Raw genomic sequence first — 22,567 nt, 5'->3', positions numbered from 1 at the left:
AAATTCGTCTTAATTTAATAAAAACGAAGCACATGAGAAAGCCAGGAGTAGGCAAAAAATGACGTAGTTTCAGACAAAACAGCCGTAAGGAGCATTATTCCTCCAAAGAGTCAGTGAAAACAGTGCTTTCAAATATAATGCCACCTTTTTCACCTTTTGTCAGTTTCTAACCTGAAAATGTGTTTGTTGTGTGTTCATAAAACGTAATCACGAAAACATGCAGAAGACAGTACTTACGGTTGACTTGCCTAACACTGGCCTAACATGAGAATGCAAAGCACCCTTTTTAAATAATTGAAATAAAATTGGTAGATTTTTTAATCATCCAAACTATTTTTAAGAGTCTTTCGGATGCTCAGGGGGAATGTGAGAAAAAAGCTTCTTTCAAGATTTTTTTTGAATTGAGATGAACTTGGCTTTACTTGTAAAAGGTTTTAAAAAGTTGGTCATGGGGTTTTTTTTCTATTTTCTTCTGCTCCTTTACAGTTGAAGAGTGGAGCAAGTCGGAATCGCGTTGTAATAAAGAAAAAGAAAATGCATGGTAGGGGTAACGTGAAGAATATGCGTTTTTATCCTCTCTTTTCAAAAGGAAAACTGGTTCAAAGACAGGGAAGAAATCCATTGCAGTTTAACTCACAAATGGACACACACAGTCTTGATGTAAAAATAATAATCTATCAATCGGCATTTTCACGTAATAATAATAGTGTACCCTGAGACAAAATTCACTCAAATTAGCCGTTGTCTATTACTTGGATTATGCAAAGGTGGAAAGAAAAAAACGCAAAGATTATGTGCGTCGATACGACAACCTAGGCTCTCGGTTAATAAGTTATTGCCCCGAAAATTGATTCAAAGCTCGTGGCGCATATGGCGTGGGGTAGGACTCGCGTAAATTAATTTTGCCAACAGTTTAATCCCCTTAGATGGGGAATGAGGGAGCTGATCACACTCCGATTGTTGAGAGCCTCCGAGCTAAGGTGAAATTTTAACCCTGGGGCATCATGCTCGCGGAGATGAAAGCTTTACGGGACTAACAACTAATATGCATACGAACATTATTTACGAAGGAATTCCATCCTGATCACACTCCGATTGTTGAGAGGCTCCGAGCTAAGGTGAAATTTTAACCCTGGGGTATCATGCTCGTGGAGATGAAAGGTTTACGGGACTAACAACTAATATGCATACGAACATTATTTACGAAGGAATTCCACCCTAGTCTGAAAAAAGGAATTCCGCTCTTTTCCCGGCAGATTAAAATGCAGTCCCAAGGCTACAATCTCCTTGAATATTTGTTTTTAAGTCAAGGTGTGTCGCTGCAAAGCACCTGATAACATGTCGACGGTGTACCTAAGTCGGCAATCACATAACTCGGTTTGCGACGTCGCAGACTTCCTATCATACTGTATTTTTTAAATAGAAAACTACTCAACGGCAATAATTTGAAACTGCCGTGATTTTTCTTCTCTGTGTGAAGAAAATTCTGAAAAAACTTCAAGGTACGATGTCAATTTGTTCTCCTTTAAAAAAATAACATAGAAGCGGAGATTTTCAGACACCGCAAACGAGTTATGTGATTGCCGACTTACACCGTCGATGTGCATTTTTTCTGTGAGCCTGGATTCGTAAGCATTTCTTTGACCTCGAGGATTGATGAAAAAATCGAGATATCAAGAGGTCAAAATCGACTAATTGGATTGCATTTTGCGAAAAGGAGACAAAAGCATTCCAATTTTGCTAAAATTGTGCAACTTGCATTCTTTGCAATACAATTCCTAAAATCGTGCAAAAACTTAAATTTATGAAGATAATTTTCTTCTTGAATCTACAGTTTACTGGGAGTAAAGATAAAACTTGTTGAGATGATCAGTTCATATTTGCAAGGTAAAAAAGTTGCACTATCTTAGCGACATTGGAATGCTCTTAGTTCTTTTTGGACAATGAAATTCAATTCACACACTGCAAATTATACAGTTATATAAATTAAGTTTAATTTTTTTATTTTTAGGTTTAAGGAATTTAGCCGAGGACTTTAATATCGATTACAGAGATTTTAATTTCATCATCCAAACGATAGTGATCGTGGCCACGCAATAAAAAAATGACGAAAAGGGACAGTGGTATTGTGAAGCGAAAGCCTTTGGAAAATCTCAGAGAAAAGATCAGGAAGTATCGTGTTGGGCAAATCGATGAAGAAGCTAAATAGAAACTTACGATTAAGGTCTCTACTTCTTTACTTGAAGCTGTGGCGTGATAGGACAGCACCTGGAAAAGAAAACTTCATTATATCTAGAAGTACACAAACTAACACTGAAAAAACATTGTTTAAAAACTCTTTTCTAATGAAAAACTTATTTTCCAAGCTTTAAAGAAAAGTTGTTTTTAACTCAATAGAACTCTCTTCGGCCGAACAAAAATCTTCTATCGTTCAAAACCATTTTCATTATGTGCTTCTTTTTATGAAATGTATTGAAATATTTCAGCGAACGAGGGCGGTGCCCTCATCCAGCCTCTAGTCGCCAAGGCGACAGCATGCAACTATTCGTGTTCAAAGGTTGTGCGTATTGCGTTCACGAAAAAGAAGGCGCTCCGATTTGCTCGTTTCCACACCGAGGGCTTTCGGCCAGCGCGGCAAGGTGCACACCTTGCACCGAGATTAAAAACTAGAAATAACGTACTAACAATAATACTTTCATGCAATGAATGATAAATATAACGATGGCCAAAGTGCCATTGAAGTTTATCTCCATTGCGATTTTCAAAATTTCCGTTCCTACTTTAATTTTTCGAAAATAAACAAGCCAACCATCAAAGTCGGGAACCAATCCCCATCCAAGTGTCGGGAATCATCAGCCCTGAATTCGTTACTCCGCATTATTTTCAAATGAAAACTATACAGAAATGTTCCGTGTGGCGAGAAATGATGAGTGGTGGTACTTGGACGGGCCGTCCAAATTTGATCAAATTAGAATGTTGCATGGTGACCAACAGTCATCAAATGGTCTACTTTCATCGGAATTTGATTTGTGTAGCGAGGCCTATGAAGCTTAAAATGTATAGGTACAGAAAACTATGTTAACCTAGAAAAAAATCAAGGAAGTTGTCAAGAAATTATGTTGATCATTTTTCTAAAGAAAAAATAAATTATGACAGGAAGTCTGCAACGTCGCAAATGAAGATGCCTGGTTTTGCACTTTGGTCATTGATACACTTTCCATTCCATACATTGATAAAATGAACATGACTATGACTAACCTCGATGGAGACTTTCTGCCTTGCCATTGCTTTTTCAATTTCACTATAAATTAAGGTGTTGTGAATTCCAAGACCACAAAAGATTGTAAATGCCTAAAATAAAACGTTAAGAACATATTAGACAAGACAAAGAAGTTAACTGACATATAAACTAACGGTGAAGCTGCAGAAAACCTAATCTCGTTTGCGGTGTTTTAAAATTTCCACCCCCATTTTACATTGTGAGAGAAGAACAAACCAATGCTATTGCTTGAAATTTCATAGATTATTTTTTTCGTAGAGGAGGAAAGTTTTCAAGAAATGAGGTTAAATACTGATTCTCATTTCTAATGATGTATGCTATAAGAATATGTAAAATATTAACTAAACACAAAATATAGGGTCAAATCTAAAAATTATATACAAAAATAACTATAAAGTATAATAATATATAACGAACATATTATAATGTAAAGTGAAGAATGATAGGAAGTCTGCAGATGCAATCGAGATGTGCGTTCCTGCAGTATCATAGTTGTGTAGCGTTGTGAGAGCATGCCACTGAGTACGATCAGGTTATGACAGCGTACTTTCGCTTTATTCTTTTTTAATTTAAAGGGTTTGGAGAACAAGGCAATTTAGTGCAGTTTTTTAAACAATAACTTCAACCAAAAATACTCTTTAAATTCATTCTGTGACGAATTCACTTCCAAAACGTGAGAATGGTACTGGTTTTAAAAGTCATGTTACAGCTTCTCATGGATCTCACTGAGCTCTATGAATCTAATAAAATGTATTTCTCTTCGTGATGAAGAAATTCCACAGCTTGATTCTATAATTTGAACGAATGTCTGCTAGCGACGACTGAAAAATAGGGGGTGTTCTCTAAAAAGCTGCATGAGAAACAATGTAAAAGTTGACGTAATTCCTTTTGACAAGATGGAAAAGTGGGATTTTACATTAAATCAATCGGAACTAAGCGCCAAAATATGCGGAATTCATGAGCCGTGGCATGCGACAAGAGCGTTCTGGACAGGGCTCAAGAGTTAATGCGGCATCGTTGACCTTGTCGAACCAGAGGCGGATCCAGCCATTTGGCAACACCGGATTTCCTCCATTTAAACCTACCCTGGTAAAAATTGGCAGTAGAATCTGTGTTCCAAAATACCATAGACCTACAGCCGGCTGTAAGATTTCCAATAGCTTCTATAGCCGGCAACACAATTTCTTATAGCCTTTTATTGCCGATGGCGATTAAGCACAGCCTGGCGATAAAGTGTATGCTAAACGTTACTATAATTACGGATGCTAGGACTTAGTGAGTTTTTGGACTACCGCTCTCTTTTTGGGCCGTAGTATCTTGATTTAGTTTGCAAGGAAAGCTCCGTACTTTTGAAGGATGCCTGCCATTCCTAATATGTTGGAGCGCCTTCAATTTTGTATGATACTGTGCAATACCTCTGGTGTGAAATAGTTGCTTTAATCGCCGTGGTACGCTGCGGCGCGGCGCGGCGGGCGGGCAGCCAGCGCGAAACGCGCATTGGCGCCTACAAACCTAACAGGGATACTTCACGCATTGCGCAATGCGTGAAGTATCCCTGTTAGGTTTGTAGGCGCCAGTGCGCCGCCGCTCCGCTTTGAGTTAGGCTCTAATATTTAATCTCGTGGAGTCAGCGTTTTTCAACTCATGACTTTTGAAATGTTTGCACACTCTGTATGGATTATTCTCATCTTATTTGATGAAAAAAAATATGTTGTAAAGGAAAATATAATGTGCGTTTTGTGAATATTAAAGTGATTCCGTACAAACTTAAGGATTTGCAAAGCACACGAATTTCTACACAATTTCTTATAGCCTTTTATAGCCGATGGCGAAAAAGCAACAGCCAGGCGATAAAGTGTAAAGCCCGGCGATCGGAACTATAGCCCGGCGATCGGAACTATAGCCCGGCTGTATAGGGTCATTCCATTGTAACGGGTGTGACAACAATTTAACTTTAAACAAGAATTTGAATTCTTTCTTGGGGTTTAATTAAAAAATTATCTGCAGTAGCAGAAAGAACTTTTTTTATAGATCATTTCAGTTTATCAGAAATTGTTTTTACTTTGTTCCATTCCTCAGAAAAAATTAAAAGGCATGCGTAACGGGTGTGACCGATTTTGGAAGTGAGTTTTTCCTCAGTGAGTGTAAAGTGGAAACTCAGCGAATTTTATGAATGTAAAAATCTGATTAAATTATATGATGAAGCCAAGGGTTTTTGCTTCAACTGCCGATGATCCGTTTTCGATTATCTGTTTTTCTTTCCCTGAAAAATGGGAAAGTTTGCGTAACGGGTGTGACGTAACGGGTGTGACAGATTGTCTCTCTGAGGTCCATCATTTCTGAGAGAGTTTATAAGTTAAAAAACTTACTTTTCTTCTCATACTCTTATTGTAGGCAATCCTAAGCAGTAAATCAATCAACAGTTTGACACATTTTAATGTAGAACATGCCAAAACTACATTTTTCTACAAGGTGGCCCAGACCTACCGTTTGCGTCACGGGTGTGACGTAACGGGTGTGACAAATTGTCTCTCTGAGGTCCATCATTTCTGAGAGAGTTTAAAAGTTAAAAAACTTACTTTTCTTCTCATACTCTTATTGTAGGCAATCCTAAGCAGTAAATCAATCAGCAATATGGCGCATTTTAATGTAGAACATGCCAAAACTACATTTTTCTACAGGGTGGCCCAGACCTACCGTCCCAGGGCTTTTCTTCGGGTAACCCAGGATTCGCCTTTCGTCCCCGCGGTCCTGGACCTCGCATGGCTCAAATTAACCAAATAAAAAACCCTGGCACGGTATGTCTGGGCCTATAATAAAGTGAAAATATTTCAATCAAATCGGAGAGAGTTCAACGAGTTCTATTTGAAGTCCTTTTGAGATAAGGTGTATTCACTTTAAATACTGAAATATGGCAAAAAAGTTGGCTATCTCTCTCTTATTAGATGTATACATAACCTCTAATTATGCATATGAGTGTATTTTTTGTGATAACCATAGAGAAAATGGTGAGAAGTGAGGCAACATCTGCATAATAGAAGCCTCTTCTCATTGGTCACACCCGTAACGTGTCACACCCGTTACGCATTTTTGCCCATCAATTGTTGAAATAAAAATTTGGAAAAAATATTCCAAAGCTGTACTTGACTTGAAGACGTACGGAAAAAATTGGCATCTCAAAATGACATGAATTAAAATAGTTACATTAAAAAACCCATGTTTTGCGTAACGGGTGTGACAGTCGGTACACTAAGTTTTAAAAGTTACATATAATATACAGTAATTACTTTTAAAAATTGAAACTTTGCAGAAGCACATTGAATCAGTTTCTTGACAACTGCAAGCATAACCTGAAACTTGGTTTTGGCGGTAACACCAGAAAACATTGCTACCAAACTGTCACTCTTTTTACAGTAGGATGAAGTTAAGCAACGGGGTTACAAAACACGTAAAAATTGCGAGAAAAAAAAACAAAACGGAGGTAAACCACATATATTTCCAAAAACTAGGAGTATTAAGGAGTCCAAAAATAAATATCGTTGGGTCATTTGGAGGGGGAAAAAAAATACCCCCCGGACTACCTAGGCGTGGAATGACCCTATAATCTTTTATCGCTTCGTGTAGCCCGGCCGTATGATTTTTTCCACTTTCTACAGCCAGCTATATGATTTTCTATCGCCTTCTTCAGTCGGCAATAAGAACTCCTATGGTATTTTGAAACGCAGCTCCTTTACTATTTTTACCAGGGTATGCTAAATAATCGATTCTCGCTGGAGCACCTGCCCCCCCCCCCCCAAGAATCGATACATTTCCATAGGTTTAAATGGAGAAAAACTATGTTGCCAATTTGCTGGATCCTCCAATGCGTCGAACCCGGTCGTCGTCGCTGACGTCACTGGCGCTTTAAAATTCCCATTCATTCTTACGGCCCTTAACTAACGAGCACACTCCTTCTTTTCTACCCATCTCCGCTTCCTTACAGCAGAAATACGTCCATTTGGCAAAAGGTCACGATATGCAAAATCGAATCACGAGAGGAACGATAGTATGAGGGGCTTTAATCTTCCTCAAGTCTTGAGAAAATTAGTTGAGGGATGTATGAGGGTAAGGGGGGGGTGTAGGAGTGCGCAGAGATTCTCGAAATAAAGGGGGGGAGGAGGAGGGAAGGTCTGTTACAAGTGGGAGGGAAACTAATCGGCGTTTCGTCACGTGCACCCCCTGAAACTTGGCTCCCGGAGCCCCGGCTCAAAGAGGCAGGAAAATATTTGTTTATCGTTTCCATTCCGTTAATATTTACACGAACAATGCTGACGACACAGATGTCAAAGCCGTGTTATTAAATTCGTCTTTCTGTAACTCTCCACCCAATGATCCAGCGCTGCCAACTTGATCTCATGACACTTGTATTCAGTTTTTCTTGCACTTGAATGTGAGGCCATCTCGGTTTACGCTTGGAAATTTTGATTGTTGTAATGGTTAACTGCATAGAAGGATCCAAATGCCGCGAACGGGGGGTCCAGGGGACACCCACTAAACGTTTCTGAATTTTTGAAGCATAACTTGATTACATTTTGCAAAAAGGAATCACTATCTTTGGTTCTCCCTTAAAAGCACATATCTGTATAGGGAAACCAATGACATGTATGTTGTTTCTAAAATAGACCAAAAAACGTGGTTCCTTATTGCAAAATGTAATCCAACTATTGTGCAGTTTGAGTAAATTTCGTCATGAATAATTGCCAAATGTAAGCGTTTTACGTCCTTTTCTTCCTTTTTTCTACCTTCTCTTTGTCTTTCTTCCTGCTCCTCTTTTTCGGTCGAATGGTATGGGAGGGGAAGGGGTACACTCCTTACGCCCCCCTTGGATCCGCCAACGTGAATTAGATGACAAAATACTAACGGACGTGATTCCAAAAATTATCGAATAGTTATCTCTCTAGTTCACTTATTTTTTTCCTCATTCATCTCTCTTTTATTAGTTAGATTATTTTTTTTACACATTCTTTTGTTTCAATAATTAAAAAAGGAATACGAATATCAATGCTTCCATCTTCAACTTACCTCAAAAAGCTGCTCGTCATTTTCATCAAATGGAAGACCAGTGAGTTTATTGAAAATACTCGCAACTCCTGAAATATTGAAAAAAGGCGTTGAAAATTTCTAGATATAAATGGCGAAAAATCGAAGCAGCTATCATGCCATACTTTGTAATATAAAATCATAAAAGTAACGCGTACCGCGCGAAGCGCTTCAGGGTGTCGAACCGCAAAGCGGACCGGGGGCGTGGTCCCCCAATTTGCATTAATATAATGCGATTTAAGAACGCTAATGTACAGTTAAAGCCTCTCGAGTAGTACGGCCTTTACAGAATCATGGATCGGATCAATCAACGGTGTAGGTACAGAGGCACTTAATGGACTTAAATTAGTTAAGTAGATTACTGCTCAGAAGACGTTTGAGAATTTTATTCTATGATGTTAAACCTTCGGCTCTGAATAGGCACAAGGAAGTATTCGGCCTAGTATTTCTCCTCCTCATCCTCTCCTCTGAAACATGAGCACCATACTTTGAACTGTCTAGCGCCACTGTCTCTTCTTATCCCCGCATTTTGCTTACAGCAAAAACATGTCCGAAGAAGAGGAAGAGAAAGCATACATAATGCTAAGCAATCAATTATTTCATTTAATAATTGTATGCTTACTCGTGACCACGAAAATTCAGCGACGCATAAAACGTCTCGACATCTTTGTGCTCGTTTGTTTCCTTTTCGGAAATTTAGGATTTATTTAATGAAATACCTAGTTATGACTTAAGTTAAATGTCGAAAAATTAATGATGATGGGAAAGAAGAGTAGAAAACCAACAGGGAGTTTGTGAGTGAAAAGCATTTAGCTTTTTGGAAATGTCGCAACGCCAATGCAAGATTCCCAATTAAAGTCAGCTATTCAGCTCTTTTCTATTTTCGTCTTATTCTCTTTAATTTAATTGAACTCTTTTTTTACTTTTTTTAAAATAACTCTACTTGAAATAATGATACAGAACTCTTGCAGTGAATCTCGAAAAAATTGTTATACTTTTCATTCCAAGATTTAAACTTCCTTAGGTTTTAATCCTTAGGTTGTCTTTTGAATAACGTCACTGACTCAGGTTTCTTGACAGCACTTCATTGGCAACGCACTCGAAATGCATATGAATTGATTCATGTCCCACGAAAGAGAGAAAAATGATTCTTCGTTTGAACTTGCCTACAGTGACGGGGCATGAGGGATCGATTATCGATATTTCCCCATTTGCGGCTGTGGTTAATAATCGATTATTAAGGTGTTGGTTGCGAACACTCTGTTTATCGACCCTTTTCCATAAGTTTAAATGGCATAACAATCGATGTATCGAAAAGCACGCCACGCCACTGATTTGCCGACCTCTAACAGTGAGATGAAAAAGAGCCTTTAAGAGAGAAAAGATTGACGTATTCAAAAGTCACTGATATAAACGAGGAGTCATAAAACGTGGAACTGGATTTATATTGGTTTTTATATGACCCATAGCACCAACATCTCGATGCCGTAAAGACATGAATTGAACTGATTCGTTGAACGTAAACGCGTCCGTGAACATAAACCGAAAATCGTTGGATAAATGCGTCATGGCGGCAATAAATATATTTTGATCGATTCGGCTCGTAAATATCCGCGTACCCTGAGATAACTCTTCTTTTTTCTTGGCAACTTTTGAATCATTCAGTGCCGGAGAAGTACAGAAATGCAGTCGAGAAGACTTTTGAAACAGGGAAACGGCTCAGTGGCGTATCGTGCGATTCATCGATTGTCATTTAAAGATATGGTAAAGGAATGAGTTTTGGCAACGTCTGAAGGCTCATACGGCGTTCTTCCTCAGACGGAAATATAGAGCCGGGTTCTTCATTCTATTTTCATGGCGTGACAAGGTTAGATGTTCCCTCGGAGCAGCTTTGCATCATTTAACGCTCGGACCTGCTCGACCTGTCGCCACTTGAAGTGGCACCATGACTGACGGGAAATTTAACTTGTTAGTGATCCTGAGCCGCAGTCCATTTCAACCCCTTCCATTTTGAATGCAGCAAATTCTGCTGCATTTCTTTCGAACTTTTTCCCCCTGTAGAAAACCATTATACGTACGCTTCAATTTGTAAAGTACAAACCGTTGCTTCTTTGACATAAAGGTGTATCTCCATTCCCAAACGGATCCCCGGCGCAGTGGTCTTGAATGAAAATAAAAATTCGATAAAAATGTACCCAAATGTTGGCAGGGGGTCAGTCCATGAAACGTATGGACCTAATATCGTGAAAAATCAAAATCTTGGCTGATCCTAATTTCGAGATACCGCAATTTGAAATTTTCATAGTAAATGCAGGTTTCCTACGTATTTACGGAGTTATTTTAAAATATACTGCCCAAGCGATATATCTCGATTTTTACGTGAGCCCTGTCGTCCGTATAACTCCATTCTTTCTGGACAATGGTCTTGAATCAACAAAAAAATGCGACAAAAATATACCCAAAAACGGGTTGATGCAGGAGGTCAGTCCATGGTACGTGTGGACCTAATAGCGTGAAAAATCAAAATCTTGGCTGATCCTAATTTCGAGATACCGCAATTTGAAATTTTCATAGTAAATGCAGGTTTCCTACGGATTTTGATCAGCTTTTTTATTTATTTGTCCATTGAATCGGCGATGATTGGTTCACGTTTTAATTCTTCGTTCGATTCATGTCGATAGAATACATACCCTCTCGTTCCATGCAGACATATATCATACTCTTTTTTTTAACTGGACACTTCGCATTCGCCTTCTGCTGCGTCTGCAGCAATTGTTGTTACGGATGTGTTGGGCGTGCTGATTATAGTTCATTACATACTCGACTCTCTGAAGGCGTTTTATTTGCACAAATAGCGCAGTCTGTCGGAGAACGAACGTGGATTAATCGATTCGTTCAATCTCACTTCTGTTGATCTCCAATAGGGTGCTCTACTTTCGCATATGAAACGCCTTCAAAGAGTCAAGTATGTAATGAGCTGAGATCAGCGCGCACAACATATTCGTAACAGCAATTGCTGCTGACGTAGCTGAAGGCGAATTGAAAACAACCTCGAAACAACAAAGTAGGGGGGCTTTTTAGGACTGATTATTTGTAGCGCGGTACTTATATTTGATTTTGCATTTAAACATTGTTTATGTTTTAGTTTATACAATAATAAAACAAATTACACAGCGGGTAACAAGGCTAATTTTCACGTAAATATCACCAAAACGTTTTGGCTGAAAACACAACCTTCCTCAGTTGGATAAAACAGTAAGAAATTGTAAAAATCTAAAAACGTTCTACTTAGCTGTACCTTTCAAAGCAAGGACAATGTTGTTATGCAATGGGTTCAACAAATGCTCTTCGGAAAAACAACTATTCTCTCCGGAGTGACAATTATTTTCTCCAGAGAGACTAGAAAAGTATTCTCTCGGGCAGGGCCGGATTAAGGGGGTGGCCACATGGGCCGCGGCCCATGGCGGCGAATCTAGAGGGCGGCAAATTTTGATTTAAATGTAGGTATGACTCAAACTAAGGAAAAGGACACTGAATTTTGGAACTTGGAATGTCCAAGGGATATCGACGAAATTGACGGAGGTTGTGTCGGAGATAAAGAATCACGGGGTGGACGTATCAGTACTAACAGAAACCAAGAAAAAAGGCCACGGATCTGAAAGTTTAGGAGATTACGACATGTTTTTCAGTGGAGTAAGTAAGGAACAACGGGCTCAGCAGGGTGTTGCAATTCTCATACGGAAAACCTTGCGGAAGTACATTAACAACTGGGAAGCAGTGAGTCCGCGCATAATCAAGATGAATCTCACGGTGTACGGGCACAGAATTGCACTACTTGGAGTGTACGGGGTGAATGACGATGCTCCTGTGGGGCTAAAAGACCAATTCTTTGAACAACTAAATGATGAAATCGAGCAAATTGGAACTACGAGGGAAGTGCTAATCATGGGAGACCTTAATGGAAGAACAGGTAGTAGGAGGGGTTGCAAGGTGGTTGGACCATATGGAGAGGAAGTTGTGAATGATAGCGGTATCCGAATCATCGATAGCTGTGATCAAAATGATCTAAAAATTTTAAACGGATTCTACCAGCGTCGCGACATTCACAAATACACCTGGGTGCAGCCAACGCGAGGTTTGAGGTCCATTATTGACTACGTGATTGTGAGGCAAAAATCCAAGATGAAGGTTCAGCATGTGAGAGTGTGCAGAGGTCTCTCATGTGGCAGCGACCACTATTTTCTCGAAGCAAGAATAGCTTTCCCGGTGAAGGACGGCCAGCGAGTCGAGCCTGTACAACAAGATCAGCAGCAAGAGAGGGTTGTCCTTCATCGGAAGAAGTATAATATCGATAGTCTCCACCATGATAGCGTTAAACGTCTGTACAGGCAAAGGCTGGATGAAAAGTTGGTGGAGAGGTCTTTTAGCAGCACTGAGGAGCATTATCAATTCATTAAGGATTGTATTCACTCTGCGGCCAGTGAGGCCTTAGGAGTTTGTGAAGAAGATAACTCGAGGCGTAAGCCATACTGGTGGGACGCGGATGTGGAACGAGAGATCCAAGATAAGCGAAACAAGTACCATTCTTTTCTGTCCTCTAAGAGGGATGAAGACAAGGTTGTTTACAAGCAGGCTCAGGCTCGGGTGAGGAGTCTAATCACAAGGAAGAAAAACGAGGCTTGGGAGCAGAATTGCTCCAAAATTAACACCTACCTCGGGGGCAGAAAGAGTGCAGAAAGTTGGAAATTATTAAAAGGCCTACGAAGGGATATGAAGCGTGATATTTTATCTCCGATATCGATCCGCCAGTTGGAGGAACATTTTAAACAATTATTGACCGAAAGGCGACCAGAGTTTCAGGGAGGCACGCAGATAAACACCGATGAGGCATCCACTGTATCAGTCCAGCTCTTTGATGTGGTTAAAGCCGTCAGGGAGTTGAAGAATGTGAAAGCTTATGGACCCGGAGATATTCCCTCAGAATTAATTAAATGTGGGTCCAACAGGCTGTTCCATTGCTTAAGGGACTTAATGGATAAATGTGCGAAGGGTGATGAAGTCCCGAAGGAGTGGAAAGAATGTTGGATTACAGCTACCCACAAAAAAGGGAAAAAGGACGATCTCGATAATTATCGTGGATTGTCGGTGACCGGGACGATCAGCAAAATTTATGGTAAGATATTGAAAGCTAAAATCGAAGAAGAATGGATTCATCATGAGGCAGAAGAGCAAGCGGGTTTCAGGGCTGGCAGATCAACCGTCGACCATCTATTTTGCATCACCCAGGTTATTGAGAAGAAGATGGCGGTTGGTCAAGAATTGCATTTGGTGTTCGTGGATTTGCGAAAAGCCTATGATAGCGTGCCTTTAGTGAAACTCTGGGAGGCCTTGGAAAAATCTGATTTTACTCGTGGACTAATTAATGCAATTAAGCTTTTTTATCAAGGGACTTTCGCAAGAATTAAATGTAAAGGGGGCTTGTCGGGGGGTTTTTATGTAACAAAGGGACTAAAGCAAGGGTGTTGCCTCTCCCCCACCTTGTTTAAAATATACTTAGAACATGTACTGCGTGAATGGAAGAAAAAATGTTCCGGAATGGGTGTCCCTCTAAATAATGAAGAAACTCTTTACACGTTATGCTTTGCTGATGACCAAGTACTTATCGCCCAAGATCAAGATGATGCTGAGTACATGACTCGAAAGTTGGTGGCTGAGTATCGGAAATGGGGCCTCGAGGTGAATGTCAGCAAAACCGAGAAGTTGACCGTTGGCGGGAATCAGCAAAGTATAGAATTAGAGGATGGGCGGCAAATTGGAAGCTGCGATATTTACAAATATTTAGGAGTGTTTTTAACCCAGGATGGAAGATTGGACCAGGCCATCAAGAAGAGGAATATGCTGGGTAGGAGGGCAATCGCTATGTTAAATGGAGTCCTTTGGGACCAAAGGATCTCCAAAGAGAACAAAAGGAGGATTTACAACGCGATTGTCAAGAGCATAGTAACCTACGGGTGTGAAGTATGGCCGATGAAACAGCGGACCCGGGAGGTTTTAGAGGCAACAGAGATGGACTTCTGGCGTAGATCCGCTGGTATTTCCAGAAAGGATCGCGTCAGGAATGAGACGGTACGGGATATCATGGATGCCAAGCAGACCATCGTGCATGACATTATGACAAAACAACTCATCTGGTATGGTCATGTCCAGAGAATGGCAGGAGACAGGTTGCCGAAGAAGGTCCTTGACTGGGTTCCTCCTGGGAGAAGACGCAGAGGGCGCCCAATGAAAGGTTGGAGGGACGGGATTGAAGCAGAAATGTTGAGGTGCTCAATCCCCCAAGATTTGTGGTTTGAAAGAGAGCAGTGGAGGTTAGGATGTATAAAAAAATATCGGATTTGGAAAAAAAAAATTACAAACGAGAAAAGGCGACAAAATCTCTCATTTCCTGAGAGTGTAGTAATTTTTAATTTTGTCGTCTTTCAGTGATCGAAGAGACAGCACCTTTAATTAGTCGAGTTAAGAGAGAAACCAAACACGCAATTTGGCCTGGAACGGCGCGGCGCAGAGAGCAATGATGACGAGGACTCGAGATGAAAAGGAGAAGCCATCGGCGCGGCGGTCGGCATGTAACACATATTAGCGCCTACAAGACTGCAAGAATACTTCACGCATTGCATCAAACACAGTGCGGTCATTGCGGTCAGCGTGAAACGGATAGCGCCTACAAGAATGCATGAATACTTCACGCATTGCGCCAAACACATTGCGGTCAGCGTGAAACGCATGGCGCCTACAAGACTGCGTGAATACTTCACGCATTGCGCCAAACACGGTGCGGTCTGCGCGGCGCGGCGGCGGAAGTTAAAATCATTAAACCACATTCATGTTTGTTCTTTCATAATTTTTTCGTTCATTTCTTATGAATGGAAGGCCTTGTCCGCACAGAGATGGGTTTACAAAACTTAACTTTTGCTAGTAGTGTAGACAGTACATCCCCAAAAAATGTGTTCAACACGAGTAAACGCGTCTTATGCACCCCTCCCCCGCTGGCACGTTCACTTGATGGTTTTTATTGATGTTTCAATACGAATGAAAAGGGGGCGGCAAAATACAGGCGGCCCATGGGCGGCAAGTAGGTAAATCCGGCCCTGCTCTCGGGAGAGAAAACTATTCCCTCCGGAGTGACAACTATTTTCTCTGGTGAGTTTTCTCTCCTGAGAAAGTACTTTTCCCTCCCGAGAGGATAGTTTTCTCCCCCGAGAGAATAGTTTTCTCTCCCGAGAAAATAGATTTCTCTCCAGAGAGAATATTGCATAACAACATTTTCCTCGCCTTGAAAGGTACAGCCAAGTACTACGTTTTTAGATTTTCACAATTTTTTACTGAGCAAGGTTGAGTTTTCAGCTAAAAGGTTTTATTTATATTTACGTTAAAAATTAGCCTTGTTACCAGCTGTGTAATTTGTTTTATTATTGTATATCTTGTCACGGATTGCGGAGCATCAATCAAGTCTCATGTTTTCGTTTATGTTAAAAAGTTTATCCAGAATCCCCTATAAAATGATCATAAAGTACAACTCTCAATTGGTAACAATATTGATTAAAGAGATAAATGGTTCTCAACGTGTTTTATATGGTTGTCTTCAATTCGCCTTCAGCTGCGACTGCAGCAATTTTTGTTACGAATACGTTGTGCGTGCTGATCTCAGCACATTACATACCTAACTCTTTGAAGGCGTTTAATGTGCGAAAGTAGAGCACCCTGTTGGAAAACAACAGAAGTGAGATAGAACAAATCGATTAATCCCCACTTCGTCCGGTCTCCGACAGATTGCGCTACTTGTGCACATAAAACGCCTTCAGAGAGTCGAGTATGTAATGAACTATAATCAGCACGCACAACATATTCGTAACAACAATTGCTGTAGACGCAGCAGAAGGCGAATTGTTCAATTAAAAAAAAAGAGTATGATAGGATGTCTGCATGTGACGAGAGGGTATGTATTCGATCGTCATGAATCGAACGAAAAATAAAAACGTGAACCGATCACCACCGATTCAATTGACAAAGAATTAAGGAAGCTGATCAAAATCAGTAGAAAACTTGCATTCAATATGAAAATTTTAAATAATTGCGGTATCTTGAAATCAGGATCAGCCAAGAGTTTGATTTTCCACGATTTCAAGTCCACACGTACCATAGACTCACCCCCTGCAACCCGTTTTTGGGTATATTTTTGTTGCATTTTTTTGTTGCTTCAAGACCACTGTCCAGAAAGAATGGAGTTATACGGACGACAGGGCTCACGTAAAAATCGAGATATATCGCTTGGGCAGTATATATTTAAAATAGCTCCGTAAATACGTTCCGCGTGCGATTTGCTAAACTTTTTCCCCCTTTTTTCTTTTCAATTCGCGATATTCACTCGGGGCGTACTTCTAGAGTCTCCGATTTTCCGCGATCAAAATATGTTTGCGTCAATACTTGACAGCGTGATGCTTTCAGGGATTGTTTGAAAATAGAAATCTAGACTTTTGTCGATCATCCTATCGACTATTGAATGGTTCGCGTACGTACAGTAAATCCACTTACAGTTACGAGCCTTTGTAAGTTTTACGAATCTTTAAAGTCGATAGACAAAGCTATAGACAAAGAAGACAACGAGGTAGTGAATCGATCCTATCGGTTGAAACGGGTGGTTTTTATAGACTAAAAAGGTAAAATTATGGACTAACTTTGCAGTTTCTCGTGGGTTACCATTGTAGTTAGTCGATTACTTACCCCCTGTATTCATTGAAACCACCCACTTCCACCCGTAGGATCGCGGCATTTTCCCTATGCCCTCTTTGTCTATAGCCTTGTCTACCACCTTGCCTTCAACAATGAACCAGCAGAAAGTTCAGAGTAGTGAAGCTGCGCGTGCGGCAACACTGACTAACCCACTTCAACGGACCATGAGTTGACTCAAAAGGAGGAAAGGGATAAAGAAAAATGCACCGTTGTCTTAGAGACGAATGAATCTAAGACATTTAAATATTTTAAAAAGAATCTCAGGGATATTTCGAATTTTTGAGTCACTTAGACAATTGCTGAGCGAGTCTGAGAACATTTAATATGACTAGTTAACGAGTAGCGCACAATCTTCGAGTGTTCTGAAAACAAAGTTGACTTCTTTCCCTGTGAGCCCGGAGGCCCGGAGGTAAGGAGCGTAATTGCTACACTTGAAACGGAAATTATTTCCAGGCTTACCTCTTTAGCATGACGAGAAAAAATAAGATGGAGAAAATTTTGGTGGGTATATTGCTAGTTTTTCTACACGAAGCTTGATGATAAAGCTTTACAATTTAGTAGGGCGGATAAGCATAACAATCGTGCATTTCTGGAAGAAAGCATGAAACTTTCAGGATATCATCTTTACCTATAGAAGGTTCAATTTCGCAAGTGAGCCCAAAATTCTGAGGCCATGGGGGCCGGGGGGGCAGGGGGCCCTGATTTCGCTATGTTTTGCCGAATTTTCGCGTTGGATCATCGTGAGAACGCCGTTAACAATGTAAAATGTGATCAAAACCTGTGTAAACGTCATTAATAGGTTCTCTCAAACAGTATCCTAAAATGCTAGCACTGTCCGATCCCGGAGCACCCCTCAAAATGCCTAAAATTCAAAATGGCGCCCATAATAAGGCCTCCGGAATATCGGTATTTTCACTTGTGCATATCCTGTCATGTGAGGTATCGTTTTCCATGTAATTTTGGTCGCAGATTTCATATTTGAAGTCAAAACAACCCCCCGGTCAAAATTGGTGCCCCCAATCCAAGATGGCGTCCAGATTTGAAAGGCAGGAGGGTGCATTTTTTAAACTTTTACGCGATAAGGCAAGTGATATGTCATTTCCTATGTAATTTTGGTCGTAGATTTCATTACTGAAGTCAAAACAGTCCTCCGGTCAAAATTGGTGCCTCAAATCCAAGATGGTGGCCAAATTTTAAAGGCAGGAGGGTGCATTTTTTCAAATTTTTACGTGATAAGGCAAGTGATATGTCATTTCCTATGTAATTTTGGTCGTACATTTCATTATTGAAGTCAAAAAAGCCCCCCGGTCAAAATTGGTGCCCGAAGTCTAAGATGTCGGCCAAATTTGAAAGGCAGGAGTGTGAATTTTTATGAGAAAAATAATCACGTGAGATGACAAGAGAGGTAGGTATCAATTCATACGCATTTTTAGTCAACAAAACGAATCTAAATGAAATGTAAAAAAAATCTTTTACACAAAAATGAAACGAGATAATCAAGATGATTGCCATCATGGCTGACAAGTGAAAAATGATGAGCCACTAATAGTGAGGTGTCTTGCTGGTTACTGCACAAAAACTCTGAACTCAATTTCAGATGCCCTAGACTCAGAGGATGAACAATTAATAAGTACCGAAAATAATTTAGAAAACTTTCAGTCGGTTTCAGTTGGTGGGTCTCTACTCCATCGAGTGCGATCGAAGCATAGGCATACTTACGAATCCATTGCACAAACCTATGTTCCATCAAATTGATGAGCAGACACCAATGTTTCTTTGCGTTTTCAAAGTGATGTTAAACGCGCAAAATCCGAGATGATAGCTGTTCTTGCATGCGTTTACTGGTTGCCATTCAACCCCTCACATCCATAAAATAGGAACAGCAACTTTATTCTGTACGCTTTTATGTGATCCTTACCTGCAAGAATCTAAAGAAAGGTTCTTGGAACCTAATCAAAACCATGAACGGATATAAAGAGCTGGAAAAGAGTAAATCGATGGTGAAACTGCTTAAATACTATTTCGGTTTGCGGTGTTGCAGACTTCTTGTCATACTTCCGTTCCTTCATTAAAAAATACTGGAGTCATTTCTTGAAAACTTTGCTTGTTTTCACTCTCTATGTGAGGAATATTCTGTAAAAATGTCAAGCCATGATGTTGGTTTGGTCCCCTTTCAAAAAATAAAATAGGAGCGAATATTTTGAAATCCTGCAACCAAGATACGCACTTTTGCTGTTTCACCGTCGAAATATTACTCCTCAATGGTAGCCAAAAAAATGTGACTTTCGAAGACCTCCGTCATCATATATCGAAGGAAAAATTTCCAGCTTTCAAAGTCTTCATTCAATTAGAGAAATTACCCTCGATATCATCAGCAATGAAGTAGGTAACATTAATTTAGGAGCTACTTTTATACTCAACTGTGGATGGGATGAAGTGATCTGGATGCTTGTCTTTGGGGATGGATGAATAAAAACAAGGAGCTTCATCCTATTTTAAGTGACTTGCCTCCAGCTTCCGGAATCCCCGCTTAAAATTATCCGGTGTAATTGTAAGAAAGGGAGTGACACCATGCTGTACCACCAAGAAAATAATATTTTCGTTCTTAGACTCATGCAGAAGTTCTGAAGACTCCAACTGTAAAAACTTACAGAACCGTAGGAGGAAGATCCTGAAGAGCCTCACTGGGAATGTGAATCAGCATGTGTTGATTAGGATTTTCTCCTATACTGACTGGAGAGGGTACGGCAGGTGCGTCGCGTGAAATGTCCTTATCTTTATTGAGAAATTATATGGGCTTAAAAATGAATAAAATAGCTCATTATAGATGCTCCTGTTAACATCATTCCTACCGTGGACGGCCAAACTGATCACCCTCTTAATTATCTCGTATCATTTTTGTGTAAAAGATTTTTTTTACATTTCATTTAGATTCGTTTTGTTGACTAAAAATGCGTATGAATTGATACCTACCTCTCTTGTCATCTCACGTGATTATTTTTCTCATAAAAATTCACACTCCTGCCTTTCAAATTTGGCCGACATCTTAGACTTCGGGCACCAATTTTGACCGGGGGGCTTTTTTGACTTCAATAATGAAATGTACGACCAAAATTACATAGGAAATGACATATCACTTGCCTTATCACGTAAAAATTTGAAAAAATGCACCCTCCTGCCTTTAAAATTTGGCCACCATCTTGGATTTGAGGCACCAATTTTGACCGGAGGACTGTTTTGACTTCAGTAATGAAATCTACGACCAAAATTACATAGGAAATGACATATCACTTGCCTTATCGCGTAAAAGTTTAAAAAATGCACCCTCCTGCCTTTCAAATCTGGACGCCATCTTGGATTGGGGGCACCAATTTTGACCGGGGGGTTGTTTTGACTTCAAATATGAAATCTGCGACCAAAATTACATGGAAAACGATACCTCACATGACAGGATATGCACAAGTGAAAATACCGATATTCCGGAGGCCTTATTATGGGCGCCATTTTGAATTTTAGGCATTTTGAGGGGTGCTCCGGGATCGGACAGTGCTAGCATTTTAGGATACTGTTTGAGAGAACCTATTAATGACGTTTACACAGGTTTTGATCACATTTTACATTGTTAACGGCGTTCTCACGATGATCCAACGCGAAAATTCGGCAAAACATAGCGAAATCAGGGCCCCCTGCCCCCCCGGCCCCCATGGCCTCAGAATTTTGGGCTCACTTGCGAAATTGAACCTTCTATAGGTAAAGATGATATCCTGAAAGTTTCATGCTTTCTTCCAGAAATGCACGATTCTGGGAACTTTTCCCCCTTATCCGCCCTACTAGCAAGTAATCATCTCAATTTTTACGATATAATCAATGAAAAAGATTTTTTTTTTTTTAAATTGTACACCTTACTCATTGATTGCTGTGTGTAACAATCGCATTGTGAAACTATTACAATTTAATTTAAGATGGTGAATTCACAGGTAGAGAATGTAATAAAAAGGCTATCGTGAATTTTAGTTGATGTGCTTTGTTATCACGTTGACTATATTCTCAATTCAAAGCGCCGAAACTATCGCGATTTATTGAGTTTAGGTCGCAATTTTTGGCATAGGTAAGTAGTTGCATGTTGCCCATCTTCTCCGTTGAGTCAAATTAGCAGATTGGACGGATGTTGCTTGAGAATTTTAATGTCGTAACTTCACCTCAATAGGTCGGAACTGTGTCGCGATTTTATCTTTGAAAATTGCTTCTTTGGTAGGCTCCCAAGTTAAAAATGGCTACACTTAAACTAATGCTAACACAAGCAAATCTATTCCACGCATTTCATATTTTTAACTAGAAAAACGCATCTGGCGCATTGTTATCAATTTTAAATCATGTGTGTTGCAAGTGCTGTAATCATATTCTTAAATGACATTATACGGACCAACATTTTGCATGGAACTCCCTTATTTTAGCACTTCCCTGTCGAAACGGTCTCAGGTTAATATTGCACCGGTTCCCATGAATGCGAATTCGTTGAGGGCCCTTAGAAACCGCGAGGGAGCCTTAGGAAGCCGTTTGGGAGCCATGTGGGAGCCTTGAGGTGAATCTATGGGTTCCAATAACATCCCCATGATGACCCATTGGAATCTTACGGGCATGGGGCAGCTCGTCGTCTCCGGAACGAAGAAGCGTAACTCCATTCTGAAGTTGTAAAGTTGACTTTAATAATTCAATTTCTTACAAGAATATACCGGTGGAATCTTGTTTCAAAATTTCTCGGAGAAGTTCTCAGATGAGATCAAAAGAAACATCAGTTAGAAAATCCCAAGATTTTTCTGGTAAAAATGCAATTTCCAAAGGAAAATTTGGCAAAATTGAAATACAGTTACTTTTTGAGGGGACCCTGCTTCCTTTTTGAGGGGACCCTGCTTCCCTGTCGGCAGGGAGCAGTCGCGGCCGGGTGGGCGACGGGGGTCTTCGGATGTGCTGTGGGGTGGTTCCTCCACATTCCCTGCTCCCAAAGTGGGTCTTCCCTCGCGGCCGAGGGGGTGTCCTCGGGGTGGTCGCGGCGCGGCGCACTGTTCTCATTTTCGCCGACGTTTCTCGCTGGGAGTGCTCTGCGTAGGGTAATCATCGCGTTCTCTACCCGCCTCACCGTCTGTTATACCGGCTGTGCTGCTACACGGCAATGGTGATTGTGAGGAGGGTTCAGGGGGTTTGGTGCGGTCGGCCCTTGGTTTCCCGCCACCGGCTTCGGCCGCTGTGGAGGGTGATCAAAGCGGGTCAGTCCCACATAATCATCCACGCCCACGGGTCCTCTTGCATACCTAGGGTCTTGCCAGCCATTGGGGTGCAGGGTGGCCCGGGGGGGACTGCTTGCAGCCAGATGATAGCTTTATGAAGCTTCCTCCTAGACCTTGTAGCGCAATTAAACTC

General features: G+C 40.6%; 1 protein-coding gene across 1 annotated transcript in view; it reads right to left on the bottom strand.

Moving 5' to 3' along the window:
• The window catches only part of LOC109032212 (dual 3',5'-cyclic-AMP and -GMP phosphodiesterase 11A), an 83,139-nt gene that overhangs the window by 17,773 nt on the left and 42,799 nt on the right, over nucleotides 1-22,567 (bottom strand). The window contains exons 8-10 of the mRNA XM_072303692.1: nucleotides 8,342-8,409; nucleotides 3,259-3,351; nucleotides 2,218-2,268 (exon numbers count right to left, since the gene is read on the bottom strand). Of these exons, the coding sequence (XP_072159793.1) occupies nucleotides 2,218-2,268; nucleotides 3,259-3,351; nucleotides 8,342-8,409 (212 nt within the window). The remainder of the gene's footprint in view (nucleotides 1-2,217; nucleotides 2,269-3,258; nucleotides 3,352-8,341; nucleotides 8,410-22,567) is intronic.

The sequence above is a fragment of the Bemisia tabaci genome, chromosome 1 (genome assembly GCF_918797505.1).
Source record: "Bemisia tabaci chromosome 1, PGI_BMITA_v3".
Lineage (NCBI taxonomy): Eukaryota > Metazoa > Arthropoda > Insecta > Hemiptera > Aleyrodidae > Bemisia > Bemisia tabaci.
This window is presented reverse-complemented; position numbering and strand designations above follow the sequence as displayed.